This window comes from Pimephales promelas, chromosome 13 (assembly GCF_988280905.1).
Source record: "Pimephales promelas chromosome 13, fPimPro1.hap1.1, whole genome shotgun sequence".
Lineage (NCBI taxonomy): Eukaryota > Metazoa > Chordata > Actinopteri > Cypriniformes > Leuciscidae > Pimephales > Pimephales promelas.
The window spans coordinates 10,866,419-10,885,422 of NC_142781.1; the positions used below are offsets into that span (position 1 = coordinate 10,866,419).

A 19,004-nucleotide genomic window follows, 5' to 3' on the forward strand; every position below is an offset into this window, starting at 1 on the left:
AGGGTGTGAAGTTGCGTCCTCTTCATGAAAGTGCTGAGACATGGTTACTGTTAATTCAGAACTTAGTTGCTGGGATTTTTACCCATTCACATACTGTACATCTGATCATATAACACATTGGGAACATTGGCTTCCAGTTCGTTGTCGTATCCATTACAACATTTTACTGCTAACGTATAAAACTCTTCATAATTTGATTCCTCTCTATCTCTTAGATCTTCTTCCTTTGTATACTTTTTCACATTTTTTGAGATCATCCTCAGCAGAATAATTGGCTGTTCCAAGTTTTAAGTTGAGTGCATTTAGTGCATTTAGGCTTTCAGTTGTGCAGCGCCAAAATTACGTAATTCATTACCATTGCACATTGGCCAGTTGGATTCAATTTCCCTTTTTAAAGCTCAGATTAAAACGTATATGTTTAGAATAGCTCTTAGTGATTTGATTGATTTGATTGTATGTTTGATCTGTCTTTTTTATTGTATTGCTGTATGAAGAGACAAAACAAATCCTTCGCTTACAATAACCTTCTCCTTTTACTTGACTTGACTACATTATCTCCCCGATGGATCATGTGAGCTTCACGGCTCATTTGCATGAAGTCAAACTTAACTTATTCATGGCCGATTAGCAATTCTTATTGAAAATGAATGTCTCTATTTTGCTGCAAATCGTTGTCAACAATGCAAAGACAACTACATTTTATGTAAAGCAAAACCTAAAAGCTAAAACTTTAACGCTGTTCTTTAGGCAAGCTCTAATACAACTTCTGGGAGTGCAAATGTTCTTTTTCCTCATCCCTCTTTTCAATCTAAGAGACAAAGAAATGTGCTATCAAAGCCCACGTACACAATTAACATCGCCCACAAAAATCCTGAACAAAGGAAGCTAGAGAAAAGGGCTCGTAATTATGACTCATGTTTTTTTTCTTTTTCATTTCTCTCTCTCTCTCTCTCTCTCATACTTTTTAAACAAGGCTGGTTCTGCCTGTCAGAAAGAAAGAGTGACTGAGAAAGAACTAAGTCGATGTTCAGAGTCTCTCAACTTTTCTAAAAACATGGCAACGTACAAAGCAGTCAAGGAAAATGTAAAAAATTCAGCTTCACATATTAAACGCTAAAGGCATGTTCACACCAAGGAGGATAACTATAATCATTATGATAACGGTATAGTTTTAAATAATATTGATTATTCATTCATTTTCCAAACCACAACTATAACGACACAGATAAACAATATCGTTGGAATCACTTTCAGAGCTTTTATTTTTTAGCCATGAACAATAAAACACTGATATCCAATCAGAATCCATCTCAAGCATTTAAAGTTTAAGTGACAGACAATAAAAGTGCATGGTGCTCAAAATAAACAGAACATTATCATGCGGTGGTGTGGATGTTGTCCTTATACGTAGTTATCTTTTATAGCTCGTTCTTGGTGTGAACGTGATCTGAATCTGGCTGCTCGAACATTTGTTTTATGTAGGAGATCAAGATTAACAAGACTTTCATGCTATCAGGAAATATTATAGAACACAGTATTTATTAAATATTAAAACAAAATAATTTTCACAAGGTTTGTTTAGTTAAGTCATATATTTTTACAAATAAATTACAATGGCCAAAACAGAGCATATCAACATTTATATCTTAACAGTATTTTCAAGCTTAGGCTAAACAACAAAGAAAACTTACGTTTTTAACTTACGGAATGTAAAACATGCCTTTGAATAATAGTAATAAAAAAAAATATCACACATTACAAATGTGCACACAAAACGTCTGTAAGAAACATGTACAAGTATAATTTAGAAAAAAAAAAACATTTCATATTGAGACCAGCCATTTCAGTACTGAGCTGAGAAAAGCCTTTGTCGAAAGAGCAATACGCATGTAAAGCTACAGTATTTACATACAGTGAAACAGTCTTCGCTCGTGTATTAAAAATACATGTGTCAGCCCATGTGGAACGCTCTGGCCATCGAGATCCACTTTAGAGATTTCTCTATCTAGAGATCCTGAAGACCTCCATCAGCTTGTTGAGGTGAGCTTGAGTAGGGTTTGAGCTAAACTCTGCAGGAAAGTGGATCTCGAGGGCCAGACTACCTTGAGATAGGCAAACTCTGCTCTGAATTTAATGCAGGATTATCAGGATGTTCATTCACATAGTGGCTCTGTTCCAAACCCCAGTGAGCTGACTAATGAAACCTCAGAAACAGGTTTGAATTTAAAACTTTTTTTTTTAATTTTCAAAAACTAGTTTTTAAAAATTATATAATTTATATCATTTATAGGTAATTGCAACTTTTTATCCTAATTCTGACTTTTTTTCCCCTCAAGTTTCTAAGCTCACAACTCTGAGAAATAATCCGTGGCAGAAACAAGCTATAAAATAAATATAATTAAAATAAGATTCAGAACTCCGAATGTTTTGAGAGTTGAATGCTATTCAGCGATCTCACTCTTTTAAACCAATTAATTCCATGAATTTATTTATTTAATGACATTTCCATCCATTCATGATTTATTTTAGTATTTCATATTTTTATTTATTCACAATTTTCTACCTTTTAGAGCTTGGCGTTTTAAGACTTTTCCAGGTCTAATTTTTTTTATTATGTATCGTATATGCAGGTTTTTCAAGACTTTAAGCTGCATTTATTTGATCAAAAATACAGTAAACCATATATTATTACATCATTGCAAAGTGCTTGTATTATAATATTATTACAATTTAAAATAATTTATTTCTTACAATTTTAATATAGTTTAAAATATAATTTATTCCTGTGATGCAAGGCTGAATCTTTACTCCATCTACTCCAGTCTAAGATTTGATGCTTTGCCATTAAAATATATTAATGAAAAAATAATTTAAATTGTAATAATTACTGAAGTTTTTTTATCAAATAGAGGCAGATTTATTGACTATATGAGACTTTTTTTTTTTTTATCTCACCGTAAGTCTTCCAAACATTTCTGACCGGTAGTGTTCTTCTCAGAGTTAAATAAGTACATACATATTCCTTGAAGAATAAATGTGATGCTGCCTTAGCAGAACTACTGTATGTGCCGTCTAAGTAGTCAGCTCACTAGATTTGGCAACAGAGCCACAGATATAAAACTGTCTGGGTAAGAGCTGTTCATATCAAGGCACGATAATCACGTGTTAGTGCATTTCAATGTTCATAGCACCAACTTCCTCTATAGGCTGGGAATGGCAGCTTTTTGGATGCCCATGACCGTGTCATAAAAGCAATCCTCGTTCACGACCGATCCCAGGCTCTGCACGCTGTAGTCCCTGGCCAGCAGGGTGTTGAGGTCCAGCCCTGGAGCGTCCTCCAGCAGAGTCACCTGACTGCCCTGAAGGCTGCTGGAACTGCTCTTGCTCGTTCCTTGCGGTTCTTCTACAAAGTTCAGCCTCTGGAGTTGAGCTTCCAAGGCGCTGGTCAGGGAGCACAGCGTGGGGCTCTTGCTCAGAGCAGAGTTCCCTCCTCGGCTCGGGATGGGGGGCTCAGAATGAGCGTATCCGTCGAGCAGGCGGCCCTCGTCCGGGTCTCGAGTCTTTGGCTGTGGCAGCCAGGAGTTTGTTCTTAGCGCTCCTGGGTGGCTCCTCCTGGGGAAGGTGAAGTTAGAGTTTACATCTTTGAACCGGCGCTCGACCGGTGCCGTCCGCTTGGCGTTCTCTCTCAGGAGGGTGCGGATGGTCCTCACTGCACTGGCCTTGTTCTCCAGATTACTGCAAACAAACAAAACAAGACCAGAGGACATTTGAAATGTGCTTAATGTATTTAACAATGCGCACTTGTAGTGTATTTCACATCGTAGCCCTCAATCGGGTCATGGGGTCTATACGACCCCAATCGACTTTTACTTAATACAAAAAGGTTCCCTTCATCTCAGTGGAATAAGATTTTATGACTTTTCATACATTATCTATCTATACACACACAAATAAACTAAACTTGATTCGGTTGTTCTGAAGGTATATATATATATATATAAAAATGTTTTACACTTCTGGTCTTCGGGGTCAATATGACCCCACATTGAAATGAATGGGAAATGTGAGAAAAACTAAATATTTTTTCTTCATGTGTCAAAAAAAAAAAAAAAAAAATCAGCATAAATCTGAAAATTGTTACACAGAAATGAAGGCCTAGTACTAGAGCATAAATGCAATGTATCATAGAAAAATAATATTTCATATGGAAGGCAATGCTGTAGTTGAGGAATTGTGTGGTATATGGATACAAAAGTACTTTATATCTCCAAAAACACAGCATTAATGAATAGATGAGAAGTAAACAAATAAATGATTTATTATTTGTATGACTAAAATTTTTTATTTTTTTATACAATTACTCAATCAATTGTTGGGGTCGTATAGACCCCAAAACCCAGTAGTGTAAACAGGAAACGTCAACGAAGACCATTTGAAAAGTATATATTTTTTAAAAGAACTTTACTTGCAGATGAAATAAATGAAATAAAAGGCCACTTAAGTGTATTTTAAGAGAATACACTTTCATGGCTATGTTTCTGAACACACTTATCTACTCTTTTAAAAGGCTTTAATAATCTTATGTCATGCTGTAAAGTACACTTATTTTGATGTGTTGACTAAGTACATGTAAAGAGCTTGAATTTAACTGAGTGTATGTGTAAATGTGGAATTACAAATATATTTAATATCATTTTTTTTAATTGCAAGTCTGAAAACATTACATTGTTGGCACTTAAGAATATTATTCACATAATTAGTACTCTTTTCTAAATGTATGCTTAAAGGAGTAGTTTTGAAAAAAAACTTTGCTGATAATTTACTCACCCCCATGTCATCCAAGATGTCCATTTCTTTCTTTCTTCAGTCGAAAAGAAATTAAGGTTTTTGATGAAAACATTCCAGGATTTTTCTCCATATAATGGACTTCAGTGGGAACCAAACGGTTCAAGGTCCAAAAGAAACTTTAAGTACAAACTGCAAACTTGTTCAAAGGGCTTTAAACGATTCCAGACGATGAATAAGGGTCTTATCGAGCGAAACGATTGCTCGTTTTATAAATAAATAACAAAGTTTAAGTTTTATAAGCTCAAACGCTCGCCTTGCTCTGTTCTGTAACGCACTCCTGTTCGAACTCGTTCATCAAAATGAACAAATCTTTTTCCGAGTCATTTGGTTCATTCGGCAAAAGAAACAAACTAATTGATTCGGAAAAAGATTTTGTTGAACGAGTTCGAACAGGGGAGTCACGAACGTGCGTCACAGAACAGAGCAAGGCGAGCGTTTGATCTTATAAAACTTAAACTTTGTTATTTTTTTTAAAAAAAAGAGCGATCGTTTCGCTTGATAAGACCCTTATTCATCGACTGGAATCGTTTAAAGGCCTTTGAACAAGTTTGCAGTTTGTACTGAAAGTTTCTTTTGGACCTTGAACCGTTTGGTTCTCACTGAAGTCCATTATATGGAGAAAAATCCTGGAAAGTTTTCATTAACCCTTATGCTGCATTAGGGACATTTTTGGTCTTTTGCAGTTTAATTTCTTTGACCATTTTGGCTGTTTTAATGCAAATGGTATGAAATTTGGCAAAATTGTGACTTTTTGGATACATGTAAAAAATGTGATCCCATTTTGCAAAATATGTAGAACACACACTGTGTAGATCAAATAGTAACACTCAGCACCATAAAGACCAAAAATGGCCCATTGAAACCCATTAAAACGTTGTTTAAATCTGAGGCTGTCAGTAATACATGAAACATGATTTTTGCACAAACATCCTTTCATTTTGAAGCAAAAGCATTATATTTGCATTATATAGTGTATTCCACCAGATGACGTCACTACATATTTATTCCCTATGGGTGGAAATGCACCTTATTTTAGGCAATAGGCAATGTTTAATAGGTGGCCATTTTTGGTCTCTAACGCGCTAAGTGGGATTTTTTGCAAAGTGGGACTGTGATAATCCAAATCTAAAGTTTTCTCTTTGCATTTAGTTTATTGAAAATAATTGAATTTTTGTGTTTTTTCCTCTTATACAAATCGATGGTTTCGCAAACAAAACTGGTAATTAAAGGGTTAAAATCCTGAAATTGAATACATTTTTGGTAGTTATGATGAGGACTGATGCTGGTTAAAAGATTTAACTTGGTAAAAGTGGAAAATAATAATAATATATAATATTTTAGGCAATGTTTAATATGTGGCCATTTTTGGTCCTTAATGCACTCAACGGTGTTAAAAATCTAATGCAGCACAAGGGTTAAAAACCTTAATTTCTTTTCGACTGAAGAAAGAAAGACATGGACATCTTGGATGACATGGGGGTGAGAAAATTATCAGCAAATATTTTTTGAAAAGTGAACTAATCCTTTAAGTTTACCTCTTTTTCTTAAGGAATTACAGTGATTTTAGTCAAGTCACCTTTTAACAATATACTGTAGATTGTTTCAAAGCTGCTTTACAGTGATAATAGGACATTACAGTAACATGCGCATCACGTGTTTACTCTATAGGTATGCGTGTTTGAATATGTACGCAGGTGTGTGGTCCTTCTTTACAAACCAACCCTCAACAAACTACATCTCTGGCCTTAAAAATGTATAATAATTATTTTTGTATCGCTTCCAAGTAGCCACGTGCACTGGAAAGTACAAATTTCAGAGATAATCCACAATAACTGTTCTGTTAATAACCCTCTGTCGATCCGCCTGTGGACGGGTACACAAAAATGCGGAAGTATAATCTGTAGTTTTCGTTCACGAAAGCCCTGGCACTATCAAATAAACATGAATTTCTCGGCAATCCAGGGAACATGGAGAAACAATGTTTATCTACATATAGTACCGATATTGGAACAATACAAAGCGGGTTGAAAATTGGCGAAGTTACACTTTAAGGGATTTTTGAGTCCGTAAAACTGCCTTAAAGCAATAGTTCACCCCCAAAATATAAGTTCCGATAATCAATGCCGGTTTCAAATGTTAACTTTAAATATCGGTTACCTGCTGCAGAGCTGGAAGAACATCTCTGGCCGTCCCTCCACTTCAGACTTGGTGTGAACAACCTCCCAAACACAAGGGTTCTCTGACCCTGAAAGAGCCAAGAGAAGGGAGTTTAAGCACGTTATGGATTGCATTTGACATTTTTTGGCAATGTTTGGGTTTTTAAAAGGGCTTGAGACTTTAATGATACACATTTTTTAAATGATGAGCTCTGATGTGATGTTTTTAAGAGGTTCTTGAAGTCCTCCTTTGAATACCATGTTTCTCTTGGTCTGTCTTGGATCTACATTCTGCCCATGTCAAACTCATGTTCAACAGAGATATGTGTTAGTTTAAACAGGAAGATCATGTTACACACACCTGCTGAATTTCCAGGTCGGATCTGTAGGGATGATACGGGAATGAGCCAGCGGAATTTAAAAGGATCCAGATCCCCTGGCCGTGAAGAAGTCTAGTTGGAAAAACATTCAAATGCCTGTTATATTAGCTGTCAGTAAACAACAAGAACACGGCTGTCATTTTAATGTTACTTTAGTGAGATCGTAAAAATAACACCATTAATCATAACCTCGGATCCGCATGCAAATTCTGTTATTTAATCCTGAGGTTTCATGCTTCAGGATAATGCCCAGTATCAAAATAAAACTAGCAATATATTTATGTGTACATTGAAAAATATGAATTTATTCAGATAAAAAGCTGAAAAGTTACAATAAAGACATTTACTACAAACAAAACATTTAGTTGGTTGTGAAATGTTTCTTGAGCAGCAAATCAGAATGATCATGTGACTAATGATGCTGACGATTCAGAAATTATATTTTTTTAAATATAATAAATTGAAACTAGTTATTTTAAATTGTAATAACATTTTACAATATTACTATTTTACTGTATTTTGGATCAAATAAATGAAGTCTTGGTCTATTTGATGCTACTGTACATCCATCTGCTCTAATAACGCAATAAAAACTGATTATTATTCAATTAATTTCAGCATGTAAAAGCAAGTTTTTATCATTTGACAGACCTAATAAAAACACACCATGTGCTACAACTCCCACAACTCACCATTCTTTTCTTTAGCTTGCTTTCCCGATACACCAAAATGAGCGCTCTCTTGAAGACTGGACGAATAAAAACACATTAGTGCACTGAGCTTTTAATAACACGTATCTTGCACACCATAAACCGCAATGGTTTTGTAGTTCCAAAGCATCAGGTCTGACTTACGGAAGAGGGTGAGTTCAGGGTCTTTTCTCATGCGGCCCAAAGAGGGAAGAGGGTTTTGCCAGAGTGCCGAGCTGTGAATGATGAACTCTCCCATGGAGATCTCGGTGACCTGAGACGCAGAACACATTGGCTTTATTTTAAAATCAATCATAATGAGGAAAAATGGTCCTTTTCTTAGAAGTAATTCCAGAATGGTACACACCTCCTTCTCGGGGCCACTCTGCTCTGCCACTAGTTGGTCGAACACTGTGCCGTAATCCTCATAGATCTTCTGCATCTCATTTATGTGACTGGCCACCTTTTCCATGGCCTTTAATGCCTCTGCACCAGAGAAAAAGTGTTTATTTCAAACCAATAACTCACTCAACAGTTCATAACGGAATCAATAATGGATTAAACACTGTAGGGCTGTTAACATTATGCCATCATTATAAACGCTGCTTTTAACCCTGAGTTTCACACTTAATTTCACACCAAACAATTGATGAGCCCCATTGACTTCCACAGTATAGAAGTCGAGGGCATAGCAACTGTTTGGTTATGCATGTTCTTCAAAATGTCTTGTTTTGTTTTGTGTTCAGTAGAAGAGATAAATTCATACAGGTTTGGGTCTTGTGGGTGAGTATATGACACATAATTGTTTTGGGTGAACTATCCCTTTCATTCTCACCTTTATACATCCATTCAGAGTAAACTTGATGGTACAGTCAGCAATATACAATGAGGATGTGCAATGCTAGAGCTTTTATGATGTAAACGAGTCACATGCTGCATTCGTCCAATCAATGACACCGACACCGCTAATATGCAAATAAGCGTTTAGGAATGTACAGTGTGAAACAGCAACTTATGAACAAACAGGATTTCAAAGCCTGACTTCAATGGGAACCAAACGGTTCAAGGTCCAAAAAAGAGTTTCAGTGCAAACTGTTCAAAGGGCTTTAAATGATTCCACACGATGAATAAGGGTCTTATCAAGCGAAACTATCGCTCATTTAATAAATAAATAACGTTTAAGTTTTATAAGCTCAAATGCTCGCCTTGCTCTGTTCTGAGATGAGCGTTCGTGACTCTCCTGTTCAAAATGAATTCATCTTTTTCCGAGTCATTTGGTTCATTCAACGAACGAAATGAATGAATTGACTCGGAAAAGATTCGTTCATAAAAAATAAAAAAAAATGAGCGATCGTTTCGCTTGATAACACCCTTATTTATCGTCTGGAATCGAACAGTTTGCACTGAAAGTGTCTTTTGGACCTTAAACCGTTTGGTTCCCATTGAAGTCCATTATATGGCGAAAAATCCTGGAATGTTTTCATCAAAAACCTTAATTTCTTTTTGACTGAAGAAAGACATGGACATCTTGGATTAATAGTAAATTATCAAGTTTTTTCAAAAGTGAACTACTCCTATAACTAGTTAGAGTGTGAAAAGCCTTAAATTGTGGCTGAGATGAAGTAAGAGAAAGAAAGTGGCGTGAATGTTAGGAGAAGCGCATGTCCGCACACCTGTGAGGTGGTTTCGCTCGTCGCTCTCGGGGTCGGTGAGAGACACCAGCTCTCTCAGTAGCAGCGGGTACTTCAGGACCCTCTGCACGGGCTTGATGAGGTACGACTCCAGGGTGGACGAGTGCTGTTTGGTGGGGTTCCTCGCCTCCAGGAACTCTTTGAACGCCCGGTCTGTTTTTGCTGCAATCAGACAAATCGGAAAATGAAATAAACCAGGTGCTGCTGCTTTTGGCTCAAGATGCCAGTTAAAATATGCAATTAAGATATGTCAGAGGAGGCTTATGTTTATGTTTTACCTCTTTCGAGAACTTTCTGCACCTTTATGTGATTGGCACAGAAGCCGCTGTAAAGCTTAAAGTGATCTGCGTAGTATAAGAAAGATCCGCCCAGGGAGAAGAGGAGTTTCTGGAGGTGAGATTGAAAGAGAAATACTCAAAATGTGCCTCAAACCGAAAAACACTTCATTTGTCAGATGTAAATCAAATTAAAGGTCTAATTCCTGCATCGTGTCTGTACAGTAACTGATAACCTTATACACTATTAAGATTTTATTCATATTTTGAATTAGCTTTTATTTTTGTATTTTCTTCAGTTTTCATTTTATATTTAGTTTAATTGTTTTGTCATTTTTCAATGAGGTTTTTATGCTTTTAAAATATCCTGAATAGTTTTAATTTATTTTTATTTCAGTTTTAGTTTTAAGTCATTTAGTTGCCAAAGTAACATTTACATATTTCTTTAAGTTTTCCATCTAGAATTTATATTTTATTGTAGCTTTATTTCAATTAACAAAAATGTTTTAATAGGTTTAGGTAACAATGTCAACACTTTTTTAACTAGCTCTATGTATTCTATATTTATGTTATTGTTTTTTAAAGCTACACTGTGTGATTTTTACCCCCATCTAGTGGTGAAAAGGTATATGACCTCCTACGGTGGCCAATGTAGTCCAAGATTAACATGCCTTCCAGTTCGACCTCGCCCATGAGTGTTAACTCAAACTTAAACGCGAAAGGCGAAGCTTGAATTAACGGGTATGTCCCTCTTTGGCTAATGTACTTTCAAGATGGAGGGGCAACATGGCGACAGACATTAAAACTTAAAACCCCTTACCCGTATGTATTTTCAATGGCATATTATACACTCACGAGAATACCTTATTACTTGAATGAAGTAAATACTGTATACATTAATGAGCACAAATATTTTTGAAAGAACTAAGTGTTTTAGCTAAGAATAAACTAAAAGAGTTACACAGTGTAGCTTTAATATATAACAACACAAATTTAAAATGGCTGACAAAAGCCCTATTCGGAGGGGACTAGCTTTACAAGGATAGATGGAGTAATGTAATTTTACCACAGGACCTCTGTAATAATAATGGCCAATTAGCACAGGATAAAATGTCTCAGTAAATAGATATCAGTGGGAGGGGTAACTCGATTTACGCACCGCCGTCACCTGATATCATCTGCACAAACACATATAACCTATATTTATATATATAAAAAAGTTAGGTCCGGTCGAACAATGTATTAATTATATTGGTAATAGGCACTCATCTAAAGCTAAAAGAAGTGTTGTACCTCTAAAAAGTTTTGCCACAGTCTTGTCTCACTTGTTCTGCACCTGAATGCTTTTCAAGCGCCTCCATACTTTAAAAATCTGCGGACAACTACTTTTAAACAGGAAATGACGGATCATTCGTACATACTTTCAGCGGGTCTATTTTCACGGAATTAGTATTCCCTAAGGTAATTTGTCCAGACCCTTTTACAGAAGGACATTGCGCGTAATGATAACTGAGATGGCACATTCGGACGGGACTAAAATCACAGAGAAGCTCTGGTAATAATTACTTTACCTCACCTCTCCATGTTAAACTACTCCCATTCAAATAGTGCTAAAGTATATCTGGAATATCTAATTCTAGTGATCCAGACTAGGAATTGAATATTTCTTGCATCAGTTAATCATAAAAATCTGGCTTAATGTCACCACTATATTTTACCTTAAGTTTCTCTGGCGTCTCCAGTGCATGGTAGTCCGGTGAGGAAGTGGTCCTCTCCTCTAGGGTTTGTAGGAAAACCCTCTGGAAGTCCAGCATCTCGGGCAGGCTGCCGAACAGAGACTCCATCTACCAGAAGAGGAAAGGATTGCAATTATGGACATTTTTAGCAAAAATTAGCTCATTTCTGGGCTGGCTCTGTTTTAGTTTAGTATACTACATCATTTTACACCTCAAAACGTACCTCGTCATGGCTGAGGAACGTTTCTTTTTGTAATGGCTTCAGGTAGATCTCAAACAGAGATCCAAGGTCCTAAACAATGTGAGACACGCATGCATATGACAGTGTTAATATAGAACAATGCATTCATTAATGTCTCAAATGTAAACAATGAATACACAATGAAGTCCCACAGCTGTGATTTTATACCTTGACATAAGATTTCTCCGTGTCCACCAGCTCTTGAATAACCATGCGCAGGCGCTCAGTGACGGACATGTGGCGGGGAGAGGATCTGGCAAGGGCATTTTCAGTGGAGTAAGGGTTCCTGTGGCCCTCTGGCACGAGAACAGATCCATCAGGGAACGTCTGGTAGAGATTACACACCGTTTCTGGGTTCTACAAGGTAAATCAAAGCAGAAGAACACTGTCTTTTAGTTCTAATTTTAGCTCTATCTAGTTCTAATCCGTTTAATAGAGTGCTGCAGGGATGATGCGCTTTTGTAGGCCAACTCGGAAGGTCACATCACCCTGGTTCCCTTGACAAAAAGCCAATTTGATTTTTCCATAAGCTCTGTGAGCAACAAAAGAGATCTGGGGGCTCGTCCGGGATATTCCCTAGAAACAGCCGCCATCACAGGTAAGTCGTTTTTAATGTTTCTTGTGGTGTGACTTATCTTTGGAAAACAGTCTCAAGCAGTCGAACCACGAACGCCAAGCCAAGTGCGCTGGTGAGATGTGAACGAGCCAGAACTTGGCTCGGCGTTCGTGGGTCGACTGCTCGAGACTGTTTTCCAAAGATAAGTCACAGTGGACTGTCTTTCAAAAATATCTTCTTATTAAAAGGTCTGTACACTCACAACATTGCCAATGCTTCGATTAGCGTGCAGGGACACTGATTATGCTACTGTGTTAATGTTGGGGCTATTTTGAGCCTTGTTAGTGGTATTAACTAGAGATTTTTATTTTCATTACTCTTTGCCCCATATACTAGCGTTATAAGCTAAACAGTTTTTAGAGATAAAACACTTTACATTCGATTATCATGAAAACAAATCTCAGAGAACGGTTGACTATGTACCAATGTGTAATTAGACCAAAGGTTCATTTTGCGGCAAAGTCGTCCTTTAAGACGATTTACTAAATCATAGTATTTGAGCAGAGTTAGCATTTAGCATGCTAATATGTGCCGTTGCACGCTAAATGTTCGTTAGTTCTTAAAATCACTTTGATTATTTAATTACTTAATTCGACACTTCAAAATATCGTAATTCAATGATGTAAATGTTATCTGATTGATGTGGAATCGAAGTACATTGTTAAATCTAGTAAATCCATCACGTTTGAGTCTACATGAGCTTTTATGGTGATAAAGTGGTGCTTCAGCCTCTATGCAGTTTCACTTTATTTAAAAAGTAGACAGATATATTTAAAGGCACACCCTGTAACTTTTTGGCCAAAAGAGTTGACGCATATGTTATTTTAAATGATTCCTCAGGCCAATAAACAGCGCTTGACACTATCAATGCGCCAAGCCTATATGAGCCTCACTATATAATGAGCCTAATAACATCTGGCAAAGGGACTACCAATGAAAACTAGCCTTTGGGCTAATTTGGGTACATTTACATTTAAGAATGTTTATTAATGTACACTGTCCCTTTTCTAAAAAAAAAAAAAAAAAAAAAAAAAAAAAAAAGCGGGGCTGCCCTCTTGAAATAGCGCCTATGTAAGTTTGGAGAAAACGGACCGTCTTTGGCCAGGTCACGTGACCTGGAGAATGCCTGGAGAACATATCGCTTTACGACCATCACGTGACCACAGGCTCAGAAGAGTCAAATAAAAGAAAATGAGAAACTGACCGCGCGAGAAAACCACACAGGAGTCTCACTCGGTCAGGCTTTCACTTAAAATAGGACAAGAATGAGCATCAAACAGAATCAAACCGGCGTGTGCAGCTCTTAAAAGGGGCCACACGTTATTTCCACTCGTTATTTATGACAGTACAAGTATAGAGTCACTATAGGGGTCGCTGTTTGACAAAAACGTAATTCCTACATAGTGTACCTTTAATAAATGCTAAACGGAGTATTTGAAGCTTTATACACTGACTGAATCAAACTGTATTGGAATCAAAGGGATTTTAACACAGACTGTGTCTGGGGCCATCACCCAAAACCTTTATGAATGATGCTCTCACTCACTTTCACTCCCTCAATGCTGTATCAATAACCTGGTTATCAATAGATCAATAATCAACACAATCCACCACTGCTGAGTGAAACAACCGAACCATTAGAAACAGGCTCCAGCAAGAAATGTTGACTCAAAGCTTGACTCAAAAATGCAAACGCTCTCCTGAAAGCTTTATCTCCAGAGCGCATGTGGTGCACCTTCAAAAAACAGCATCACCGGTGAAAATTCAAGCCATTTGTCATCGTAATCTGTGCTGTCAGAGTGTAATAAAGTGCTGACAAACTGATAAATCCCTCTGGGCGGCTCTGCAGAGCTGCTCTCTGCACGTAAAGGATGAGGATTTTTTCCTAAATACACATTATAAAAAAAAACTCATGAAATATTCATTCTTTTCAAAACTCAATGCAATCATAGAGTGCAGGATCATAATGAGGTGCAATAGAGAGTTTTTTAAGGTCATAGATGAGTGTGTTTGCGAATGTTTCTCCTATTTTAACACACAATCCACACTTGATTAAGATCATTTCAAGGCCTACAGTAATTATAGACCACAACAACATGAGTCTCTGAGTGCATCCAATTGGCAGAAACGCAAGTTATACAACACTTAATGATAACTCTTGAAAATATTATTTCTAAGGATAAGGATTTCTAAATGTATGCATTAAATGTATATATTAATGAAATGTTTAATTCTTTATAATCCCACACAAAATGTCTTGTACCCCAAAATGTACATTCTAAAAACAAAACACTTTCAATATGAAGTTAATTTAGATATTTGTAGTTATAATAAATATATTTTATAACAATTATCTTTTATAAATCTAATAATTGTAAGATGTTATAAATAAAAATTAAACAATATATACCTTTTAGTGTATATATACACGCTAAAGAGCAAATATTCCAGGAAAAAAATACATTTTGTCTTACAGTATGTATGCTCAAAAGTTTGGAAACAATACTATTTTAAACGTTTTTTTAAAAGAAATTTCTTATGCTCGTCAAGCCTGCATTTATTTGATCGAAAGTACAGAAAAAAACTGTAATATTGTGAAATTTTAATACAGTTTAAAATAATGGTTTTATATTTTAATATACTTTAAAATATAATTTATTTCTGTGATGCAAAGCTGATTTTTCATCATCATTACTCCAGTATTCGGTGTCACATGATCCTTCTGAAATCATTGTAATATGCAGAAATAGTTGGCCCAAATGCACACTACAAATGGCTAACTTATAGTTGACATGAGTTTTTATATATAATGAATATTGTTTAGTATATGTGACCCTGGATCACAAAACCAGTCACGGGTAGCATGGGTATATTTGTGACAATAATATGGGTCAAAATTATCGATTTATTTTTGCCAAAAATAATTAGGCTTTTCAATAAAGATCATGTTCCATGAAGATATTTAGTAAATTTCTTACAATAAATATATAAAACGTTAATTTTTACGAGTGAATGCAGCACAATCGCAAACATAAATGTACAATTTTAACGTTTTTTCTAAATTCTAAATTTTTCTACATTTTTTCTAAATCTTTTTTTTTTTTTTTGCACCCGCAGATTCTAGATATTGTAATAGTTGGATCCCGGCCAAATATTGACCTATATCCTAACAAAACATACATCATTGGAAAGCTTGATGTATAAATTTCAATAAAAAAAAAAAAATTGACCCATGTGACTGGTTTTGTGGTCCACATATTATTAAAATAGTTACTATGATGAAGTGCTACCAATGCAATACAAACATAACCACAAAAACGAAGAAAAAAATCGCCTGAGAAATGATGTCAGTACGAGTGAGATGCACTCACACTCACGTCAGCAGCCCCACCAACATCTCCAAAGGGTCTGATGAAGGGATGACAGCTGGAAGAGGACAGGGATTCCCTTCATCATCATCTGCACTTTTCTGACTCGACCGAACGACACATGACCACATGACACCGGACCAAAACACACTGCTAATCTTAACATGTTGCTAGCCCATATGTTCCATTTCTAAGGTGTACATTTTAAACCTGCCGATGCAATTAAAGGGATAGTTCACTTTGAAATTAATTTTTGGTATGTTTTAGCTTACCTCAAGGGCATCTAAGATAGCTGTCTTTGTTTCCGCAGTAGTTTCAATTTTGATATTTTTAGGTCAAACCATTCTTTTCAGTCATATAATGGAGGTCTATGGTCACCACCTCAAAGAGCATGCACAGAGAAGTCCAAATCAAACATGATTTAATGACTCGTAAATGTAAGCACACATTGATGGCCTAAGACACGAAACCAGAGGTTTGTGTGAGAAAAAAAAACAGTATTTATATCGTTTTTACCACGTCCAAGTGATCTAAAGGTACAGGCGCAAGTTCTCTTTCGTGCGGTTGGGGAAAAAAATCACCGTTGTCTGTTGATAAATCAAAATCGTCTTCCACTGTAATTTCCTGTATATCTAAATATGTTTAGATCTTCACAGTGAAGGGCAACACTTCTGAAATCTCAGTGTAAACAATGAGTGACGTACACACACGAGAGATCACTTCTGAGGCTTTCCGGCGCACTTGCGCTGACCGAAGCGCCCGTGCCCTCAAATCACTTGGACGTGGCTGTGGTTACAAGGGGTAAAAACGATATAAATACATTCGTTTTCTCACACAAACCGCTCGTTTCGTGTCTTAGGCCATCAATGTGTACTTACATTTACGAGTCATTAAATCATGTTTAATTTGGACTTCTCTGTGCATGCTCTTTGAAGTGGTGACCATAGACCTCCATTATATGACTGACAGACAAGAACGGTTTGACCTAAAAATATCAAAATTGAAACGACTGCGTAAACAAAGACACCTACATCTTGGATGCCCTTGAGGTAAGATAAAACATACTAAAAATTAATTTCAAAGTGAACTATCCCTTTAAAGTCAAATGATATTGTTTGCGAATGCCAAGCGTGCAGTAAGAGCTGTGGAATTCTGTTAAACACGGCTCTCTCTCCATCTGACCTCATAACCCTGATCACACCGGCCAGTCTCTCAACACAAGCATCTCACACACCTCCTAAATCTCTGACATTCCCTCGGCTTACCTTCCCGCCCCGCTCGGCCTTATCGTTCACCTCCTCCAAAGCAGGCGCCCTGAAGCCCTCTGGAAATTCCTGATCTTGAGATGGATCTGAGGGAGAGAAAGAGGTGGAAAAGATGTTGAAAGAGTAGGCTGTTTACCTAAGTAAGACATGATCACGGTAATAGAGAGTGAAATAAACACACTCGAGGATCATTGACTCTCTTGGGAGAGGCCGAGCGTTTGACCTTTATTAACCGCCATTGATCTGAACTCACTAAATCTGCACGCAGGTCCACTTCAGCAGGACTCTTGTGTCGGATTCTACAAAGCTTGGCATCGTAGCAAATTGAAAAGCTAATGTACTATGCTTACGGTTAAAATAATGTTACAAACATTTCCTCTACAGGAAACACCGTCCTGCAGGGAATAACATCCTTGTTGTCTGTGAACGGCCCTGTGGTATAATGGTTTATGTCTGGGCATTTTGACAGCATCATGCTGTGAAACAAGCCGTCCGTCATTAGGTTCTCATCATAAAAACAGCGGGAGTCATTTCATTGCGTATAAAGAGCCACAGTCTCAGACATCCACAAGCCCCGCAGGCAGTCTGCGCTTTCAGATCGAGGCCTGGCCAAATTGATTTGAAATGCTATTTCCAAAATAAAAAAAAAATGTAAATAAAATTAAATATACAAGTATATAAAATAAAATGTCAAATTAAATATAAATATAAAATATAACTGAATTAAATATGAATTTAGATTCAGTTTAAAAACTATATACTGTATATTTAATTAAATATGAAATGAAATAATTTTAAACAAAATATAAATAAAATGTTATAAATTATATAAGGAAATATAAAATCAAATGTAATAAATTGCATAAGTAAATATTTAATTAAATATTAAATTAAATATAAAATAAAATGAAAATATTAAATGCAAATAGGAAAAAAATAGGAAAAGGACACTGAATTAGGGAAAATGTCACTACATTAGGACCACTGATAGATCCCACCAAAGGCACATGACACATGAAATAGCATGCAGAAATATACAGTATAGAACCCCAATAAGAGTCATACGGCAAATGAGACGTGTGTCGCCCTCTGCAGGTCATGTAGAGTTTTGCAGCAATAGCAGGGCACATGCAATTTAATGTGCAAATATGTAATTGGCACATACACTATCATTCAAAAGTTTGGAGTCGGTTAGATTGTTTTCTTTTGAAGTTTTTAGTGATCAAAGAATCCTGATTTTTTTTTTTTATCAAGGTGTCCACAAAAATGCAACTGTTGTCAATGTCTAGCTGCACATGAGCACTAAATAAATGTGTAGCCAGAGCAGGTTTCATTGGTCAAGGACTGCCAAGAGGGTGTCTAAATGACGTGAAGCAACCAATCACAGTTAATCTCAATGTCCCTACAATAACAGACCGGCGTGTAAAACTTATGCAACATATGTTCAGCTGTGGGCTTGACGTCTGAGTCTGACACTACTAAATCAATATATTAGAATGATTTCTGAAGGATCCTGTGACACTGAAGACTGGAGTAATGGTGATGAAAATTCAGCTTTGCATCAAAGGAATAAATCACATTTTGTAGAGATGTGCCATATATCGGCCACCATATCTGTATCGACTAATATTTGATCATTTTTAATATTTTCGGTATTATTCTATTAATAATCCGGCATTGTTTCCTTCAGCTGAGACACTTCAGATGCACATTGTTCACCATGATGGATTTGAATTGCT

General features: G+C 36.4%; 1 protein-coding gene across 3 annotated transcripts in view; it reads right to left on the reverse strand.

Annotated features, from left to right (window-relative positions):
* Positions 1–1,520: 1,520 nt before the first annotated feature.
* Positions 1,521–19,004, reverse strand: part of tiam2b (TIAM Rac1 associated GEF 2b) — a 51,347-nt gene continuing 33,863 nt past the window's right edge. For all 3 annotated transcript variants that reach the window (XM_039693168.2, XM_039693167.2, XM_089118466.1), the window contains 12 exons: positions 17,266–17,351; positions 12,185–12,373; positions 11,999–12,067; positions 11,758–11,883; positions 10,043–10,151; positions 9,747–9,926; positions 8,441–8,559; positions 8,239–8,347; positions 8,077–8,132; positions 7,366–7,456; positions 7,006–7,093; positions 1,521–3,735 (listed from right to left, as the gene is read on the reverse strand). In XM_039693168.2, coding sequence (XP_039549102.2) covers positions 3,201–3,735; positions 7,006–7,093; positions 7,366–7,456; positions 8,077–8,132; positions 8,239–8,347; positions 8,441–8,559; positions 9,747–9,926; positions 10,043–10,151; positions 11,758–11,883; positions 11,999–12,067; positions 12,185–12,373; positions 17,266–17,351 — 1,757 coding nt within the window. In that variant the 3' untranslated portion in view covers positions 1,521–3,200. The remainder of the gene's footprint in view (positions 3,736–7,005; positions 7,094–7,365; positions 7,457–8,076; positions 8,133–8,238; positions 8,348–8,440; positions 8,560–9,746; positions 9,927–10,042; positions 10,152–11,757; positions 11,884–11,998; positions 12,068–12,184; positions 12,374–17,265; positions 17,352–19,004) is intronic.